Consider the following 19,010-nt stretch of genomic DNA (forward strand, 5'->3'; position numbering starts at 1 on the left):
GTTTTGGCTTGTAGTGTCCTATTTTGGCCACTAGATGTCACTTAAAGACGCCTGACAGCTGGGTACTTAGTCGCGCGCTCTGGTGAAGTACACGGTGCACAGATTGCGCGTTCACGTGAACGACCCTGACTAAACTTCCAGGAGAATCCACGGTGAAGTTTGGACAAGGAAAGCCGCACTTGGTTCACTGTTTTGGGGGGGGACTGTGAAACGTTCAGTGACGCTAAAGCAGCCAAGCACTATGGACGACCTGGGTGAGTACTGCAGTAATGTTGCCGTTGCGAAAGTAACGGGTGGTAGCAGGGTGGAGGAGGCAACGTAACGTGAACATTTCTTCGTGGGGTTTCTCGTTCACTTGAGGCGCATTCCCGTGTTGAAATTCACCCAAAATGTGTTTTTTTCTACATTTCATCTTATCTCATCTTAGCTTAGTTTAGTCTCGTTTTTTCAGCACGAACTAGTGGTAGCCTGAAGGCTGGACCTCGCTAGCATTTTACCTTCAACCCCCCTTTTAACGCCTCACGTCAGGATTTGAACACCGTCTATACTTTACATTTAAATATAAGCATTTAAATTGAACTGCAATGTGACGGTGACGGTATTGTAGTTAATTTACTCTCTTTGAGTTTCAACTTTGCCCCCTCAACTTTTGCCCCCAATCTGCTGCCAACGGGCCTGACTGGACATACATAAACATACACAAACACACCAATACCTCAATAACATAGCTTTATGTATATTGAATAAAATACGGTCAATATCTAAATCATTAATTAGTCAAATGTAACACAGAGTAAGTGAGCCAAAATGCATTGTATTATTGATGAGCTTCTACACAGTGGGATGAGGCCCATAGACCATATGCTAATAAAATGACAGAATTAGTATCTACCCATCCATTTTTAATACGTCTTATACTCATTTGGGTCACAGGTGAGCTGGAGTCGACCCCAGCTGACTTTGGGCAAGAAGCAGGCTACATCATGGACTGGTTGCCAGTCAATAACAGAGCACATATACTGTAGGCAACCATTCCCACTCATATTCTATTACACCTATGGACAATTTGGGGTGTGTTTTTGGTCAGGTTTAAACGAACCGTTGTCTGTTTTCTTTGTCAACTGAAGTCCACTGAACCCAGGACCAGACCAAACAGGTGGCCCGAGACCGCCTGAGAGATGTGTCTAGTGGAGTCTAGTCCTGAGTGAGGCAAAAGTGAACACCAGCAGCACCAAAATACAGGATATGATGTCACTAAATATAAGCAAAACCAGTCGTTGGTTAGCAAAATCCAGCAAAAAAGAGTTTAAAACTGATAAAAAAATAATCAAAATACGAGATAAATGTAAGCTGAGAAGCGGAAATACAGTACAGGTGGCCCAAACAAACATAATTTAATTTAATAAACAAATTTTTGTTGCAACCATTGTGAAAGAATATCAGCAAACGCCAGTGTCTCCACACACACACACACACACACAAGCGCCCAGCCTGACATAACTTTCAGGTTGCTACATTATCATCATTGATGATTCTATATGAAGCTGTAATAGGCTTATCTCTACATTCAAGTATGTTGTTGTAACATAGCAACACAGACGTTTTGTGCAGTGAAGTTTGTGATGTGAACACTCCAGGCTGACGGCTTGTGTGCATGCGTGTGCTCGGGTGAGGAGGATGACGACGATATGTTTGCTGATATTCTTCTAGCTACATTCACTGACAAAATTAAAGCACAGACATGGCTCAATTATTGGCAATCTTTACAGGTGGTATCGGAAATTTCAGATAAGGAAATTAGACTGGTATCGTAACCTAATATTGATGCTATCTTTAATTTATATGGAAATTTGAGAATAGAAAAGAATATAATTTCCTTCAATTAAAAAAAACAATAAATTTTTGGCTTATATTTCTAATGGGTCAACCACTTGTTACTGAATTAAACTTGTGTTATCAATTAAATATGCCCAAATGTATGAGAGGATGTAGTCCTGAGTATTCACTATTCACTAAATCAATCTGTAACCCCTTGACCTTTTGCACTGAACCCCTGAACTTCTAATTTAGTTGTGATCTATTTTCGCCCGTGTTTTTTAACTTGATGTAGGTCTCTTTCCACAGTCCTTAGTATCCCATAGCAGTTTAACGTTTTTCAGGGGGTTTACGTGTCAAGACACAGCGGCGTGTTTTTAGTGTCCCCTGTTGTGCGAATACCTCCAGGATACATTTGGAGTGGTAGCCGCTTTGCGGCAGTGAAAGGGATGATTGTTGTTTGAGAGGAAGCCTGGATTCTCACTGAAGAAGCCGTAGCCAAAGGCTGAAGGCGGGGTGAGGCAACAGAAGAATGTCAAACATCGCTCAGATGAACGCTCCAAGGCCAAATACTCTCTGGGTCATGACCCCGCTCTCTATCTCTACTCTGAGCTACATGCATGTAGCCCCAAGAGGGATTATCCTCTCACATATACATCCCTTGATAATTGCATTTGCTTTGAAATTGCATATAGAATAGTATATATAGTATTTATTTAACTGCAGTACTCTTCACTTATGTCAGTTGTTTACACTAAATCTGCAAAGACAATCTCTGTATTTAATATGCACATACAATATTTCATGGCCAACGACCACATCTTTAGCTCCAAGTCCCAAGGATCAGCAATGAGTGTCTGGTATCAATGGAGTTGTTTGGAAATCGGATCAGTCTCGATAGTGCTCACCTCTCAATGAAGGGAATTCCCTCTGAAAGCGAGCCCTCCAGGAATTAGACAGAGCTTTTTTTCTGAACAGTCCGTCAGAGTCTAGATCAGATGGCAGCCATACTGAATGAATCAGTAACTCCGGTGACACGTTCTTGGGTGCATCTTACTCTTATACCAGATACGGTAGCCATTTCTACAGATGTTATTTAACTTAGACATAAAACTGTCCAGTGGGCCTTCAGGCTATTCTCACTTTGTGTCTGTTGGGGATGGAAGCCACCGTACATCTGTCTTTTGAATTCCTCAGGATTGTGTGACAGACTGATCTCACAGGGCTGTGAAGATCCTGATCTATGTTTGCATGTTTCTTATCTCTTGCAATCTAAGCCACAGGAGTCGATCGCAGATACACTGAGCTTTCAGCACAGAGCGCCTTCAGAGCCTGATAAAATAAATACATAACTGCATATTGTTCCGATACATGTATTGTTGCACCCTTAATTTCTGTGAGCACCAGACTGCTGGAGCGTGATAGAGATGTACATGCACAACACTAAACAGTGCTTATGACTCACAAATTTCAAGCCTGTGACTTGGGACTTGACTCAGGACCTCAATTGGACTTGCATGTTTTTACTTGAGATTTGACTGAAGATTTGAGACTTTCTCGAGAATGGCAAAACATTGACTTTCTCCCACCTCTGTTATAGTATTTACTGTTATTGTGAATGCACATAGAAAACAACCGCCAAATGCCCTTTGCAACCTGCAGCACTGCTTATCTTGTAGCACTCAGGGTTTTCCTGAGAGAGCGCTGAGGTAAGGCCAACACACTCTTAAATGTTGTGTGTTCAAACAGCATACCAAAAGGTCTTCAAGCAGTTTCTGTGACCCGGTTATTCAACAGCACAGTTAGTGTAACCCGACTAGCTATCATCACCCCATGATGGCTGCAGGGTTTGTGCACCGCGGGTCCAAACCAGGGGGCTCACTTTCTATGCAAGTGGGAAGTCTCCTGGCTGTAAATCATTTTTGTTACCGAACTCCCCACCCATCCTGTTCTGGATCTGGGGAACAGAGAGCCGCATGGCTGACTTAATCGCTTAGGCAACAGACCCTGCCCTACATCCTGAGGAAACAGCAGAAAAACAACAAGCAGAGTCAGCACTGAAGGCCACTGTTAGAAACACTGCTTGTAGGTGGTAATAGCTCTTGGCCTTCAAGTCTATTATTATTGTTATTGAGGACATCTTATAGTTAGTCACTATCTAGTTACCATTTTCTTTCTTTACTGATTCACACATCTTCCTAGTTCTTTGGTTCATTGATGAGTTTGTAGTCCTCACACAAAGCATCATTATGATGGGATTGGTCCATTGTGTTTAAGCCTGTCACAATGACAAATTTTGCTGGTCCATAATTATGCTTTTTTATTATCAAAGATATTCGATCATATCATCCTTTAAAAAAACAATCAACATTTTCAACATATTTTTCCAAGTACAGGTTTAGATTTTTCCAATGATAACTCCAAATTGTCCATAGGTATGAATGTGAGTGTGAATGGTTGTTTGACTATATGTACCCTGTGATTGGCTGGCGACCAGTCCAGGGTGTACCCCGCCTCTCACCCGAAGACAGCTGGGATAGGCTCCAGCACCCCCCACGACCCTCGTGAGGATAAGCGGTAGAAAATGAATGAATGAATGAATGAATGAAGAAAATGACTTATACCGGTATAGATGATAAAACATAAACAAGCTGAGATGATGACTGCGTGCCGGCGTGGATACAGGTCAGTTTTATTGGGTGGCACTGTGTCTTGTACGGTATATGCCAGTGTGATGGGTCACTGATGGTTTAGTGGTTGACTTGCCTGACATTTTAAAGGTTTTTTTTGTCAGAACCTTTATGGTTTTTAATTATATTGCTTCAAAGAGCCTTTTTTAATTTTGTGGTTCTAGATTTAATATATTGAATTTTGGGTTTTTTTTTGGGGGGGGGCAGTGTTGTCACTTTAAAGAGGACTCAAACATGTCCAACAATAAATCAAAATACACTGCCAAATCCTTTCTCAGCCTATTCAGATCATCCACGTTTTTAAATCCTGATAAGGACTCAAATATTTGGGAGTATTTTAGCTGTATTGTGAGGCGGAAAGCTGAGGACTGAAATCACTGAACCCGTCAAGAAATAGTTGTGGCTGTTTCAGTTCAACTGAGCAACTAATGCCAGGGCCAGCCAATGACAGCATTATGTTCCAGCGAGCCAACAGAATAAATAATTGGCAAATATGGTTGAAAACACATAGACAAATCCTTTTCAGATTGCCTATCCTCTCTGGGAATGTTAAATAAACCACATTTCCACCAGGTGGTCCAGTTCCATTTGATTTGCATGGTATGTTTTGGATAGTTTTTTTTGTGTGTGAGGGGGGTAGTTGCATCAGCTTTTTAAATATGACATTGTAGGACTGAGCTGGCATGCAATTGGCAAATTAATTCCATACAGACAAATACATTACTACGGATGAATCATTTTCATGGAACTGTCAGTGTTTTCATGTGGCCCCTGTTTGTGAGCCCACAGACCGACTCTAAAAAAAACTTTGTAATCAATGCTCTGCAGAGAATTGCATTTATGTTAGCTCTACACTCACAAAGGGGGTGTCTTGTTTCAGACGTGGTATTTGCATAGTATTATTCGGTGTATTTATTTACATTATATCAGTATGTAATGACACTCATTGTGTATGTGACTTTATGTTGAATGAAGCTTTTATTTTCACAAGCTGTTCCAGTTTCAGTGTCTGGCTGCACTAAACTAAGGCTTATGGCCCAGGCTGCATTTCCTCTCCCCCCCCCCAGACATCTCACCATTTGATGCACCCTGGCGAATCAACACCATTGCATGCCTGTTAATAGAAAAGATTAAACAGCCGCGGTTGCCCGCCTGTATTGCACAATGCTCTCTGTCGGAAATGCACTGTGTCAGTATCAACTTTATTTTGGAATTCAAAGCATGTACCAGTTAGTGGATTTGGCCCTGTCATTGTCAACATATTTGTCATTGTCGTTTCATTTTTTTCATTCAGCTTTTTTATTTTATTTTACATTTTAAACGACCGGGCAAGGGCAATAATACATTGCCTTCCAAGCCCGTTGTCTTTGCTTTGGGACATTAGACAGAGGAATGTGTGGAATTCCACATCAACCTTCACATCCATCTGATAAAGGCCGTGGTGGAGCCTGTTGTGGGCGCATTGACAAGACTGGACAAGTACCCACTGCCACAAGAATGTGTACTGTATCCATATGAGCTGTTGCGGACTGACATTGGTTAGCCCAATGAAATGCAGATGCTTCATATAACTAACCGGGGATCAGCTTTTTAATAGATGTTTGACTGATGTGTTCAACTGAAATGATCAACATCAGTCATAAATCTTTGGATGACATGTTTCCTCCGGAGACGACACAATGCACGATTGAGTCAGTACACAGTAAGTGGAGTAGAATTGGACTTTGTCTTCTGGCTCTTAGCCCCTCTTTGGAATGGAAAAGATTAGCCTGTTGCTCAACTTACAGTGCATGTTTGCAATCTGTCTGCTTCTGACTCTTTGTGAGCCACATTGGTGTGAGACATGCAAACGCCCTCCGTCATCACCGTGTAACACTCAATGCTGCCCTCCACAGGGATAATTCAATATTTTACCTCCTCTTAACACTTTTCCAGTCACATGTGAAAGGATGATTTTTAAAAGTTCAGTATTATATTCCATGGAGTCTTCTAAAGAACACTTTGACATGTTTAATTTCAGTAACATTTCAAACAATCATTATGAAACTGTGATACAGTTTCAAAACGACTTTGGTATATTGTATTTTGGTTTGGTGGCAGTAACTGCTACTCCCCATTTTGGGGATAAATGTGGTTTCAAGAATTGGCACTGCCTCCAACTATTTTGAAAGACCGCAGGCAGTAGGCTTTGTTTGCCAATGCAGTATAAGGCTTTCTAGGAACACACTATTTCATTGTTTATTTCCAAAGTGCCAAAAATGGCTATATGAGAGGCATGAGTTTATGTATGAATTGCATACCGAAAGCCAGCGCTGGAATTTTTTCCTTCCTTCAGGCTTTGTTTTATGAGTGACAAAGTCAACTTCAGTAAGACTTGTTCAGCATGTCAGCACCAGGTGCAGATTATTTTGAGAAGGCCGTGATATTTCAGCTCATTTGCACAGACATGAGCTACTCGCTGAGCTTACTGCTTTAAATAGGCAGCGTGTCCCATGTGGTTTATGGTAAACTTGACCAACATAACATGTAACCTTTGGGCATAATGTCTCATATGTAGAAGCTGGATACATTCATTAGAAGATGAGAGAAGAGTCATATACATCTAGTCTGTTACACATGTTGAAATCAAATATAAGAATACTGTATAATCACATTGACTGTAATCAGTTAGTTTGTAAGAAATTCAGTGATGTTGATAACTATTTGGGGCACTTTGGCAAGTGAAGCGATTGTGCCAAGCAGACCACTCCCCCAGTAGCAGTAAATCATGCTCTTGTTCCCTGACTATCTTTGTCCGTCTGCTTCACAGCACACATTACTGTGGCTGAACACATACAACAGGTGCAGCAAGAATGTGAGTACAGATACTGGCCTTTAATTGAATCTGGGAAATTTTGGGTTGTTTTTTTTTTTAAATAAATGTATGGATACTGCCTGTAATCTTGCCTCTTTAGTTTAAAATAGCTTTGTGTCCATCATTTACTTACAGTTTCTGTTGTCTTTCTGAATTGGTTTTTGTCATTCTTACACATTGTATGGACTGCGATGACATGAGAATAGCATACATTTTTTAAAAAATCATATACATTTACCTTTTTTCTAGGTGAAACAAAGCCATTGCATCTCTACACAGATCCCAAATTTCACATCAATGTTTCCCAAAGGACTATAATCTATCTGTGGCATTGGGGCAGTGAGGGGTGGTGTGATGTCATAGTTTGATTTGCATAATTGGCCATGACTTCATTAGATCTTGTTTTTAGCAGCAGAATAAAAAGTTTTTTACTTTAACTTCATGCACCGGACGCACATAGTACGTAAGCGTTTATAACACACACATGCCAATTAGCATGTCATGTACTATTAATGTCTAACTATATTGATAAACAAACATGTTTTATCAGGCTTCTGATTGGCCAAAATGCCATTGCCAGCCTGTGAATGTGTTTACAATGTGGATACACTGTACACTTTGTATGAACATAGTATTCCAATCCATACATGAATTATTCTCTATTCCTGTGTTTCATTTCATATTAGGATTATGAGCCACTGTGTTCCAAGTGTCTGCAGTGTTTAAGTATGCAGCCAGTGATTGTGACCTATTCCTGACAGGCTTGTGTGATGTAAGAGTGTATTTTACTCTTGCGTTCCACTGGCCACTCAGCGTTGTAGCATACCTTCTGTCTTGGACAGTGTTCAGATGTACTTCGGCTTCTTTGTTCAGAACAAAAACCAGGAAACTGGAGGACCGGTAGCAACTGATCAGCAATAGGGTTGCGTTTATAGTAAAGGAGATGTTTCACAAAGGCTCAAACATTATGATGTCATCATGATGTATTAAAAGGCGGATTGCTTTTTGGTGTGTGGAGGGAATGAGAGACCGAGACAGATCAGCTGCTAACAAAATCCCAGCAGACCCTTAAAACCAAATATGAACGGATCCATGAGTGTCTTCCTGTGCTGACGCTGACGTCAAACTTTACATTTCAGATGCCTTACTAGCTGACCTGGAATCAACTACATCCCACATTTCAAAGCGACCAGTGTTTTTGCCAGACGAGACCCCCTACTCCATCCCCACCAGCGGACACTACTACCAGGATGTATCAGTTCCACCTCCAGTCCCACCTCCACCAACAACAGAAGCTCTCAACGGTTCGCTGCAAGACCACAAAGATTCTTGCCACTCCTCTCAGCAGGTACACATGTGACAAGTGTGACAAGTTAACAACTGGAAATGTGGAACTTTTAGACACTAATAAATGAGTAACACGTATGTTATGTAGGGTTTTTTTAGGCAAACGCTTGGCACTTGCCGTTTGTGATATTTCTTCGGTCCTCTTCTATTCTTTTAACATCATATAACATCACATACTAAGCATAACAACATGAATGCACCTCCAATGCTAGACATGCGTATTGAAACTAACTGACTTAATGAATGAACTAAGATGGATAAAAGCAGTCATGTGACATTTGGAACCTGAACTCTCGTTGTATTTGGTTCTCTTTAATTTGTGCTCCATTCTACTAATGCTTGTCATGAGATGAAAAACAGTGAGTGTTTTCAAAGTGACTGACTGTTAAATGGACGCAGTCTCTAGGTTCAGGCCAAAAGAACTCATGGTCACGGGACAGTAGCAGCTCTCCAAATTCTCACATCGAAGAAGACCACGTCTACAGGTTTACATGTGACTTACACTCTGTCGTCACTGTTTGTCCTTGTAGCTGTTATTAACACACGTTTCCCTTTCTCAGCTTCCCCAACAAACAGAAATCATCTGACTCATCGACAGCAGCCATGACCTCTGCCCTGGGCAGCAACTTATCAGAGCTTGACAGGCTACTGCTGGAGCTCAATGCGGTTCAACAGAGCTCCCCTTCATTCCCCACTACAGGTAGAATCAAGACCTTCTTTGTCAGGACTGTTAATGCTGATGAGCTGCAGATTAGTAGTGTTCATGCTTCCACAGAGGAGAGGGCACCCCCCTTGCCATCCACCAGCATCACCCACTATGAAAACGGCAATGCCCCTGAAATCAGAGTGAGTCCACCTCCTCAGGAGGAGCCCAATAGAAATGGAACAAAGCCGGATGAAGCTCGGTCTACAGTGGAGAGTCTTTTGGATGAGCTAGAGGGTTCAGTGCCTTCCACCAGGTTGGTATGAGCTACAGTATGCTAAGGCAATGCAACCATTTAGGACAGTAGTTGTTTTCAGTGTCACCTTTCAAGGTATTTGCACTTTTTTTTAATGGAAATCTGTCAATATTGATCGGTACCCGATGGATCGTTTCATCCCTAGTAATTGGTATATTGTATTTTCCAGCCCCTCCCCTCGCCACAGCGATTTGGATAGCTCCTCTCAGCAGCAAGCACGGATTTCAGCTTCATGTGCCACAAGAGAGTTAGATGAGCTGATGGCCTCCTTGTCTGACTTCAAGGTACAAAATTGTCAGACTGCTTCACAAACTAACACAAGGCTCTTTTCAAGCTTTTTCTGTCATATTCTTGATGGATCCTCCCTTCTTGTGTTCTGGCTTACTCTCATTTCTGTGTTTCTAGCCCAGCTCTTTAGGCTCTTTGCTGGACCCAGCAGGAGCAACTTCCACCTCTTCTCATCTTCCGGTCTCTCCGGTCACTTTCGTCACCCCAGTGGATTCCCCTTTCCTCAGTCTGTCCCACCCATCTGCCTGTGCCTCTCCCATGTTTTCCTTGCCTGCTGGTCTAGAGCTGCACATAGACGAGGATGGAGGAGACAGAGGCTTATCAGTTCCTCATCTGAATCCTTTCCCTTGTTACAGTCCTATATCCTCCCTTTCTTCAGCCAGCAACCATGACTCTGTAGCTGATGTGTTTGCCCCTGTGCCCTCCTCCCCAAACAATTCACTGCGAGTCATCTCACAGTCTGCCTCTTTTATCTCCAACCCACAGAGAAACAGTTTAAGCCCATCCACTACTCCCTCACTGACCTCGGTAAACACGGTCCTGGACAAGACCTCCAAATCACCTAGTCCATCAGTAGAGTGTGTTTCACACTCGGCTGTTGCTTGTAAACAATCCTGTTCACCAGACATAATGACCAATGGCTCTTTTGTCATTCATGATCCTAGTCTGAATCTCTTCGCTCCACCCCATAACCTGCTCAGCCCTCCTATCTCTTCACCTTCACCTCTCCCTGCTACTTCCTCTGTAACCCCACCCCGCACCAGTTTTTCCCACCCAACCTCCTCTCCAGTCTCTGTGGCAAACGTCTCCTCCCCTGTGACCTTCCTGGCCTCTTCAATCCCCAGCGGACATTTGCTGGAGCCAACAGCTATGCCCCAACTCCCTTTAGAAGAACCTTCTCTAGATGAAGCGCTGGACAAGCTGCTAGCTATGAGTTTTTCACCAAATCACTCAGCTGACCTGCAACTGAAAATGGAGGCACATTGTCTTGGAAGCGATGCCCCAGAGGTGCAGGAGGAGCTCATTTTGCCCATGGACAGAAACTGTGCGCACCCTGACACGTTCACTTGCACCACCAACACCATCACGGATGAGTCAGTGGATGGAGGCACCGATGCCAATGGAGAGCTGGACTGGGCTGATGAAGAGCTGTCCATGTCCTTCCATGACGGCACAATGACGCCTTATACTGAGAGACTATACACAGATGGCAGCATGACACCACTGACGGAAGCTAGCTGGATGGACGAGTCTATGACGCCGTCCACTTGCCCCGGGACGCCTGACGTTGCCCTGGACTTGCCTTTGTTCCAGCCGCCCAATATGGACAGAGTCTCTGCATCGGGTCACGTAGGCATCTCCTCTCTTGCTCGATGCAGGTTGTCCTTGTGTTCCTCACAGATAACGTGTGTTTGCTAATCGGAGTGCTTCATGTAGTGCCTGCTTCTCGTTTGTAGAGACTGAAACACAACAAATGAAAACCCCTTTCAAAAAAGACATTGACGTCTTTCTACTGTCATGAATCAGCGGCTGCGGCTGTTTACGTAACATAACATATTTTTTCATATAATTTATTTCAACATGGTACCATGTTCTCATTAGAACAAGGCAAATTGTCTTTTCAATCTCCAGTAATAACAGTTCAGAACATGAACAGGTTACTTGCTTTTACACAGCATCGTTGGAAGTGCTTCTGGCTTCCCGTCTTATGGCACTTGGTTGTTTAAAAGCTTGTTAAAGTTAGGTGTATTACTGTGGTTTTTTTTATTATTCCCTGTTGTAGTAGCGGCCCTGTGTGTTTACGTACCTGTTACATGTTGTGGTATTATTTTTGTACTTGCATCGTGATTATAGTAAGTGCTCTGTCTCGTAACCACCACCCCCTCCATTGCTTTCACGATGTGACAATGTCATTGAGGATTCAGCTGGCTGTGAGTTTGAGACCCCTAAATTTGACTAAACCCACTAAAGCTGAGTTCTGGAGGTCTGGTTGTTAACAGTTACTCCTTTGTCAGAGAAAGATATTAGTCACTACAGAGTGAGGCGTACATGACCCCTCGTCCAACCATTGCATCCCTGCTTTGTGATTGGGAATACTCATCGTGTGACTCACCTGCTTGGAGTGCTGTTCCCATTGATAACACTGAAGGATGAGTTCTGTGGATTGCTGATGAAACTGCTCAACATTCCCATCTAGATCAAATCCGTAATTAGGCGCACTAAGGAGACCCCCAACGTGCATCCTATGTATCGAGACGGTCTCCTGCGCAGGAAAATGGGACCCATCATTGTCAACAAGAACACTTCCCAGGATCGTCTCATCGAAGAGCTTCAGGGCAAGTTTGGTATCAGCCGCTCAGAGCGGCGCCGTAAGCAGGCAGATGATTGGCTGACCGATGGGGTCATTGTCACATCCAAGCCTCAGCGCGTCCGTGCTGACGGAGCCGGCAGTGAGGTTGACAAGGTTGGCTTCAGATTTTTCAGTTTATTCGCCTTCGCTGTCTACACTGTGTCTTGTTGTTTGCTCCCTTTTGTGTGTCTCTTCTACTTTAGCTCAAAATTAACCCCGTTCCCGAGAGGAAGGTTCTCCCGCCTCCGTCACCTCCCACTCCTCGTAACACACCAATCACAGAAGAACCTAAGCAGATGCTGCCAGTGCAGCAGGCTCCTGCTCCTATGCCTCCACCACCTTTACCCTCGGCTCCCCTTTCTCTGCCTCCACACAGCCAGGAACAAGTCACAGCTTCTCCTCAGCAGATAAGAGCACTGCAACCACCACCAACACCAACACCCGTTCAGGAACCACCTACCCCCAAACCAGAGCCCGCTCCTTCTGTTCGTATAATCCCAACACAGCCACCACCAGTGGAAAGTGTTCCACCAGTTGCACCCAAAGTCCTGGTGTCTGTAGGCTGCCAAACTGACTATGACCCACTATTCTTCCCAGTGCAGGCATGAACCCTCGTCTCTTTTTCCCGTCTCTTCTACCTTTCAAATACTTGCATTGAGTGTTGTCTGTGACATAATAAGCTATTTTCAACACTTTCAAAATAACCCCTCCTTCAGATGACTCAAGGCAAAGGTGGTGCTCTCGGCGGTGCCAAGACTCAGGTCAATAAGCTGGACAACATGCTTGGCAGCCTGCAGTCGGACCTCAACAAACTGGGTGTGCAGACGGTCGCTAAAGGAGTGTGTGGCGCCTGCTTGAAGCCAATCGTGGGACAGGTGAGATGCCGGTAGCAGCCAGCAGCATCCCGAGGAAGGTAACGTCAACAGCGGCTCGTCTATTTGCTCGTTTATGTAGGTGGTGATCGCCATGGGGCGCACGTGGCATCCTGAACACTTTGTGTGCACGCACTGTCAAGAGGAGATCGGCTCCAGAAACTTCTTTGAGCGAGAAGGACAGCCGTACTGTGAAAGAGATTACCATAACCTATGCTCCCCACGATGCCACTACTGCAACGGGCCCATACTCAATGTGAATCCATCTTTTTTTTTTTATCCTCTGTTTCTTTATACGACACTGACACAATGTGTTGTCATGTCTTTACAGCAAGTTGTAACTGCACTGGATAAAACATGGCATCCTGAACACTTCTTCTGCGCTCAGTGTGGATGCTTCTTCGACCCAGACGGTATTTTCTTCAAATGTGTCTCCCTTAATTGGAGAGCTGGTGTGTGAGTTGTGGCCGTGTTCTCCCTGTGAAGGTTTTCATGAGAAAGATGGAAAGGCCTACTGCAGGAAGGACTACTTTGACATGTTTGCGCCAAAGTGCGGTGGTTGTGCCCGAGCCATTGTGGAGAACTACATCTCAGCGCTAAACTCCCTTTGGCATCCGGAGTGTTTCGTTTGCAGGGTATGTACCTGATGCTGATCCTAGTTATATTAGCCATGTCAAACTACAGCACATCTCATTTCTTCGCAAGGAAAAATCCACGTTCTCTCTTCAATTGCCATTGTTCACTCGTGACACAATCCTGGTTTAAGCCTTAAATATGCCTCACACACTTATTAAAGACATTATAATAATATATATATATATAGCATAAAATGTATAGGTACTCAGTAACGACTTACCTCAAGTCATGTTTAGACTTAGACTTCCTTTATTGTCATTGCGCAATAACACAGCAGTGAAATTGCCAACGAAATGTTGTTGCCTGGCTCCCGTATAATAATAATAATAATAATAATGTGGTGAATAGATGACGTCAAATATGAACAACAATGTACAGCGAAAAACGGTAAATTGCACAAATAATTTAAATCATTTTGAATAAATAATAATAATTTAAAGTTTTGCGTGTGGGCAGGTAGAGGGGCTTATTTGGCATTATATTTGGTTTCTATACTTTCCTACAGAAATATATATTTTCTATTTTTTTATAAACGACAGGCTATAGTTCCATCAGTGGAGACCATGCTGGATTTAATGTCCATATAAGCCACGATTTTATGAAAATATACACTTTAGCCAAAAATATACATTATCTTACTCTGTTTGTATTTTTAGTTTTATTAGGCGAATGTGTCTCTTTTAGCTGGAAATGACACACTGAAGTAGTTAAAGGCTTGTCATTTCTAAAAAGATTCATACCTGTGGAAACCTTTTAGTCTTTTCTTGTTTATTTCCAGGTTTAGTATTTAATGTGTAGTTTTTTCTTAATGGCTCATGTGAAGTGTATGCTGTTAGATGTGGAACTCCATTTTAAAATACCTTTTATAAGCCTCACGAGGGGTTTAATCGCAGGGCTTGGTGCTTTAGTGTTTGTACGATCTAGATCAGAGGTGAGCAAACTGCAGTCAGCGGGCAACATCAAGCCCGCCTACCATATTAATCCCGCCATTGCTAGACGGCAAACATATTAAACAAGGAGTTAACATACTCTTGAGATTCAAAGTTCATGTTTATCGTTCATAGTTTATATTGTTGTTGCAGCTGGATTACCCAGCATGCCTTGTGGACATAAGTTTTAAATGACATGCTTAGTTTATTTATGTGATGCGTTAACTTGCTGTGGATGAGTTTGCATTTCAACGAATGAATGATAATGTACTGCTTGCCTGTTGTAATTCCGGTGACGACTTGCGATCATTTATTAACTTATGTTCACGTCACTTCACACTTTTGCGTCACACAACTGTGTTGTGTTCAAGGACTGCCAAACAATGTGTGAAATCTCAATACTTGAGGAAAAAAAACACAGTCAGTGAAGCATAAAGACAAACATGTCAAAACGGTGGGCCTTCTAACGGTGGTACGTGTATAGTATGCTGTATATTTTATATGTCATGCCAATTTATAGTCTTCTGCAAAAGATTTGGTTTAAATAAAAAAATATTTTGACCAAAACTCTGCAAATTTGCAGGGCTGCAACGCAGAATCGCGAATGTGCACGGAATGTATAGTAGTATAACATTGTGACTGTTGACTATACACTATATCTCCATCTGTTATCTATGGTATCTCTACAGGAGTGTTTCACGCCGTTTGTGAATGGAAGTTTCTTCGAACACGACGGCCAGCCCTACTGTGAAGTCCACTACCACGAGCGCCGCGGTTCGCTGTGCTCCGGCTGTCAGAAACCCATCACAGGTCGTTGTATCACAGCCATGTCGAAGAAGTTCCACCCTGAACACTTTGTCTGCGCTTTCTGCCTCAAGCAACTCAACAAAGGCACCTTTAAGGAACAAAACGACAAACCCTACTGCCATGGCTGCTTTGTCAAGCTGTTTAGTTAAGGAGGGCAGCACCAACTATACGTGTGGTATTGCGCACGTCTTACTTTTGGGTCTAGAAAAAGCAAAGTAAGGTGTAAACCTGTTCATTTGTATCAGAGAAGATGTACGGATTTACTTTATGCAGTGTCTAAACTTTAGACTGTGGTGTAGATACAGATATAGTTACATTTAAGAACACCTAAAATCATCAAGGTTGCGTGTTTGTACTCCATATCAGCGTTGTCACGCAACACTTGTTTCTTTATTTCTTACTTTCTTTAATGAGTTTGTTGTATTTCAGATGAGGAAAGTGTTACGACGACTGAAGCAATCCTGAAATGTGCCTATTTAACATTCTCACTGGTTGAGTGTGTCCTCTTTAGGAATGGAAACAAGTGCAAATCACAGCATTAGCAGGGAGCAGGTGACCTGTTACTACATTATTACAAAATTAGTGTTCATTGTATCGAACGTTTGACAAAGTGCATTAATTAACCTGAATCGTGGTTTGAGTGGAAATTTGATTTGTGCGTTTTTGTCTTTGTGGACACATTTGTTATTACCGTAATTTGATGTACGCCAATCATAAATATCAGCGAGAAGAACATCACAACAATGTGTATCATTCAAGTACTTGTATGTCTGTCAGAAATTACACAATTGTTTGAGCTGTTCCAAGCAACAATCTTGTTTTTCTATTCCACTGCAAAATCATTCCTTATTTTCACAGAGAATAAACAGTCATTGTTTATTCATTCTTCATTCAAACAAGTGTAACTTTTCACAGATATTGATATTGACATATCTCCTACTGATACTGTACTGCAATGAATCAGAGGTGCATTTTTGTACATCTGCAGCTGAAATACTTGGTATGAATATGACAGAGATATTTAATACTAGTTGGAAAAAATGGCTTGTGTGTGTTGTCAAATGTATTACATACAGTGAGGCTGTCAGTCAGCATGTTTGTTGGCGTTGACACCTGGTGGTATTTAAAGAGCAAAAATAAGATAACCACCAGGCTGAATGTGCAGGGAGTTCTTGAAAGTCTTTTTCTGTCTCATAGGAGTTAATGCACTAGCTGTCAAACGATTTTAAGTTATTTAACCAAAACCATGTACCCTTCATATGTTTGTGTTTCATATATATCATTTCTCTGTCTTGTTTTTGAACGTTAAAAGTGTGGTGTCCCTCACTTATAGACCGAGTACAGGAATAAATTCCCTTTTGGTATCAAAATCATTGCCTATGGTTTTATTTCTTCCTTTACTGTAAATCGGGGTGGCTTTTTCCTGTGAGGGCCGCATAACTTTTCCCTTATTTGAAAAAGTTAGGGGAGCCTAAACGTAAACATGTATTGTTTTCCACATATAGCCACATGTAACCAAATATTAGGAACCCTTCCCTGGATCTTCACAGGAATAAATAGCACTATTAATTAAGAAGAAGAGGAAGAAAACACTTCTTAACCCATATAATGGCGGTTTGAACCAATGACTTAACAATGCATACCGCCACCCACCGTATCGGAGTATGTATGTATATTAACTGTGAAACCCGCATTAGCAATTGAAAAAGTAATACAATTTAAATTAAGAGAGCAATCTAGATTTTACAATATAACCTTATTTCCTTTAGATATTGTAGAACTGCTCTGTGTGAGAAAAAAAAGCGAGGCGATGATTGGATAGAAAGATACCACCTGACAGTCACTTCCGAACCACGTGTCATACCCCGTGATTGAGGACATACCCGGAAGAATGACAAGTTGCTTATTGTCGCCAGCCGTCTAGATTTTAAGGCAAGTAGAAACGAACTATAATAATACTTCTGGCTCGTCATTGAATATTGTTTGTTTATTCGTACAAATAAAAGGGGTAAGAACGGTAGCTAAAGTGTCATAGTTTGACGTCGCCAGTAGTAAATCTAGTTTGGTATTTGGATTTTATTGACAGCTCGTGAGCGCTAGCTTGTTAGCATGTTTATCTTTGATGTTTCCACTAAAGAGCAACATGGCATCCTACTTTGACGAACACGACTGTGAGCCGACCAACCCCGAAGAACAGTACCGCCAGAATGCACTCCTTGAACTGGCCAGGTTGTCAGACATTGCTAATTGTGTGTTTATTGTTGTTAATATTATGTTATGTTAACGTGTATTTGTATTTGAAGGTCTCTAATGCAGGGTTTGGACTTAATGGACTCAGGACATTTTGATTCGTCAGACTGGGACCAGCGTCTTCCTCCGCCAGCTGCCAAAGTAGCCGTACAGACTCTTAGTGTGGTGGTTATTTCTCCACAGCAAGCAGGTAAATATCTAATAATAAATATCTCCAATTCTTACAAAACCAATGTCTTACTTACCAGTGTCGGCTATACTGCTGTTTCAGACAAATGCATGAAGTGTCCTGTGTGTTTGCTGGAGTTTGAAGAGCAGGAGACTGTTCGAGAAATGCCTTGTAAGCATCTTTTCCACGCTGGCTGTATACTGCCGTGGTTGGGCAAGGTAAAAACACACACCTCGGTGACGAATGTGTTGCTAAGATTCATTCTTTAACATGAGTTTCTTCCTCCGACGTAGACCAACTCTTGCCCACTGTGTCGACTTGAACTACCCACTGACAATCAAGAGTATGAAGAGTTCAAGAAAGACAAAGTGAGTGCCCTGAACACACCACAGCATTCTCTTGCTTGACATGGCTGTTAAAAATGGCTAATATGCATGTGTGTTAACAGGAGAGACGGAAACAGAGGGAGCACAGACTGGAGGACCTCCATGGAGCCATGTACACATGACGGTGATGTTTCACCACCATGAAACATTCAGGTACTTCAAAATGGTCAGTGACATTTCACACCTGAATGCTGGAAAAAGACATCCTTGACCGCTTTGGATATGCAGTAACGACTCACCTCAAGTCATGTTTCTATACTTTCCTACAGAAATATATATTTTCTTTTATAAACGACAGGCTATAGTTCCATCAGTGGAGACCATACTGGATTTAGTGTCCAATATAACCCACGATTTCATGAAAGTATACACTTAAGCCAAAAATATATATAATCATACTCTGATAACTTTTATTAGGCGAATGTGTCTCTTTTAGCTGGAAATGACACACTGAAGTAGTTAAAGGCTTGTCATTTCTAAAAAGATTCATACCTGTGGAAACCTTTTAGTCTTTTCTTGTTTATTTCCAGGTTTAGTATTTAATGTGTAGTTTTTTTCTTCATAGCTCGTGTGAAGTGTATGCTGTTAGATGTAGAACTCCATTTTAAAATACCTTTTATAAGCCTCACGAGGGGTTTAATCGCAGGGCTGGTGCTTG

At 42.2% G+C, this 19,010-nt stretch overlaps 2 protein-coding genes across 5 annotated transcripts; both read left to right on the plus strand.

Moving 5' to 3' along the window:
- The first annotated feature begins 87 nt into the window (after positions 1-87).
- Positions 88-16,911, plus strand: pxnb (paxillin b). Of its 3 annotated transcripts, XM_058071267.2 has the most exons (11): positions 89-254; positions 8,499-8,707; positions 9,106-9,191; positions 9,267-9,406; positions 9,482-9,665; positions 9,835-9,949; positions 13,020-13,178; positions 13,258-13,431; positions 13,507-13,588; positions 13,662-13,810; positions 15,430-16,911. In XM_058071267.2, exons 1-11 carry the CDS (start codon positions 242-244, stop codon positions 15,694-15,696), a joined length of 1,578 nt encoding a protein of 525 aa, XP_057927250.2. In that variant the 5' UTR covers positions 89-241; the 3' UTR covers positions 15,697-16,911. The 3 variants fall into 3 exon arrangements, with proteins under 3 accessions (XP_078645990.1, XP_057927250.2, XP_078645991.1); XM_078789864.1 differs by lacking the exons at positions 13,020-13,178; positions 13,258-13,431; positions 13,507-13,588; positions 13,662-13,810; positions 15,430-16,911 and adding an exon at positions 10,071-12,582 and having other exon boundaries at positions 88-254; XM_078789865.1 differs by lacking the exons at positions 89-254; positions 8,499-8,707; positions 9,106-9,191; ... (1 more) ...; positions 9,482-9,665; positions 9,835-9,949 and adding exons at positions 11,409-12,417; positions 12,507-12,905.
- Positions 16,912-17,361: 450 nt separating this feature from the next.
- Positions 17,362-18,724, plus strand: rnf181 (ring finger protein 181). Of its 2 annotated transcripts, XM_058071290.2 has the most exons (6): positions 17,362-17,479; positions 17,685-17,776; positions 17,851-17,987; positions 18,069-18,184; positions 18,260-18,334; positions 18,415-18,724. In XM_058071290.2, exons 2-6 carry the CDS (start codon positions 17,691-17,693, stop codon positions 18,472-18,474), a joined length of 474 nt encoding a protein of 157 aa, XP_057927273.1. In that variant the 5' UTR covers positions 17,362-17,479; positions 17,685-17,690; the 3' UTR covers positions 18,475-18,724. The 2 variants fall into 2 exon arrangements, with proteins under 2 accessions (XP_057927273.1, XP_057927272.1); XM_058071289.2 differs by lacking the exon at positions 17,362-17,479 and having other exon boundaries at positions 17,517-17,776.
- Positions 18,725-19,010: the final 286 nt, after the last annotated feature.

This window comes from Doryrhamphus excisus, linkage group LG3, assembly GCF_037039965.1.
Source record: "Doryrhamphus excisus strain RoL-2023G ecotype Guam linkage group LG3, RoL_Dexc_Guam_v1.1, whole genome shotgun sequence".
Lineage (NCBI taxonomy): Eukaryota > Metazoa > Chordata > Actinopteri > Syngnathiformes > Syngnathidae > Doryrhamphus > Doryrhamphus excisus.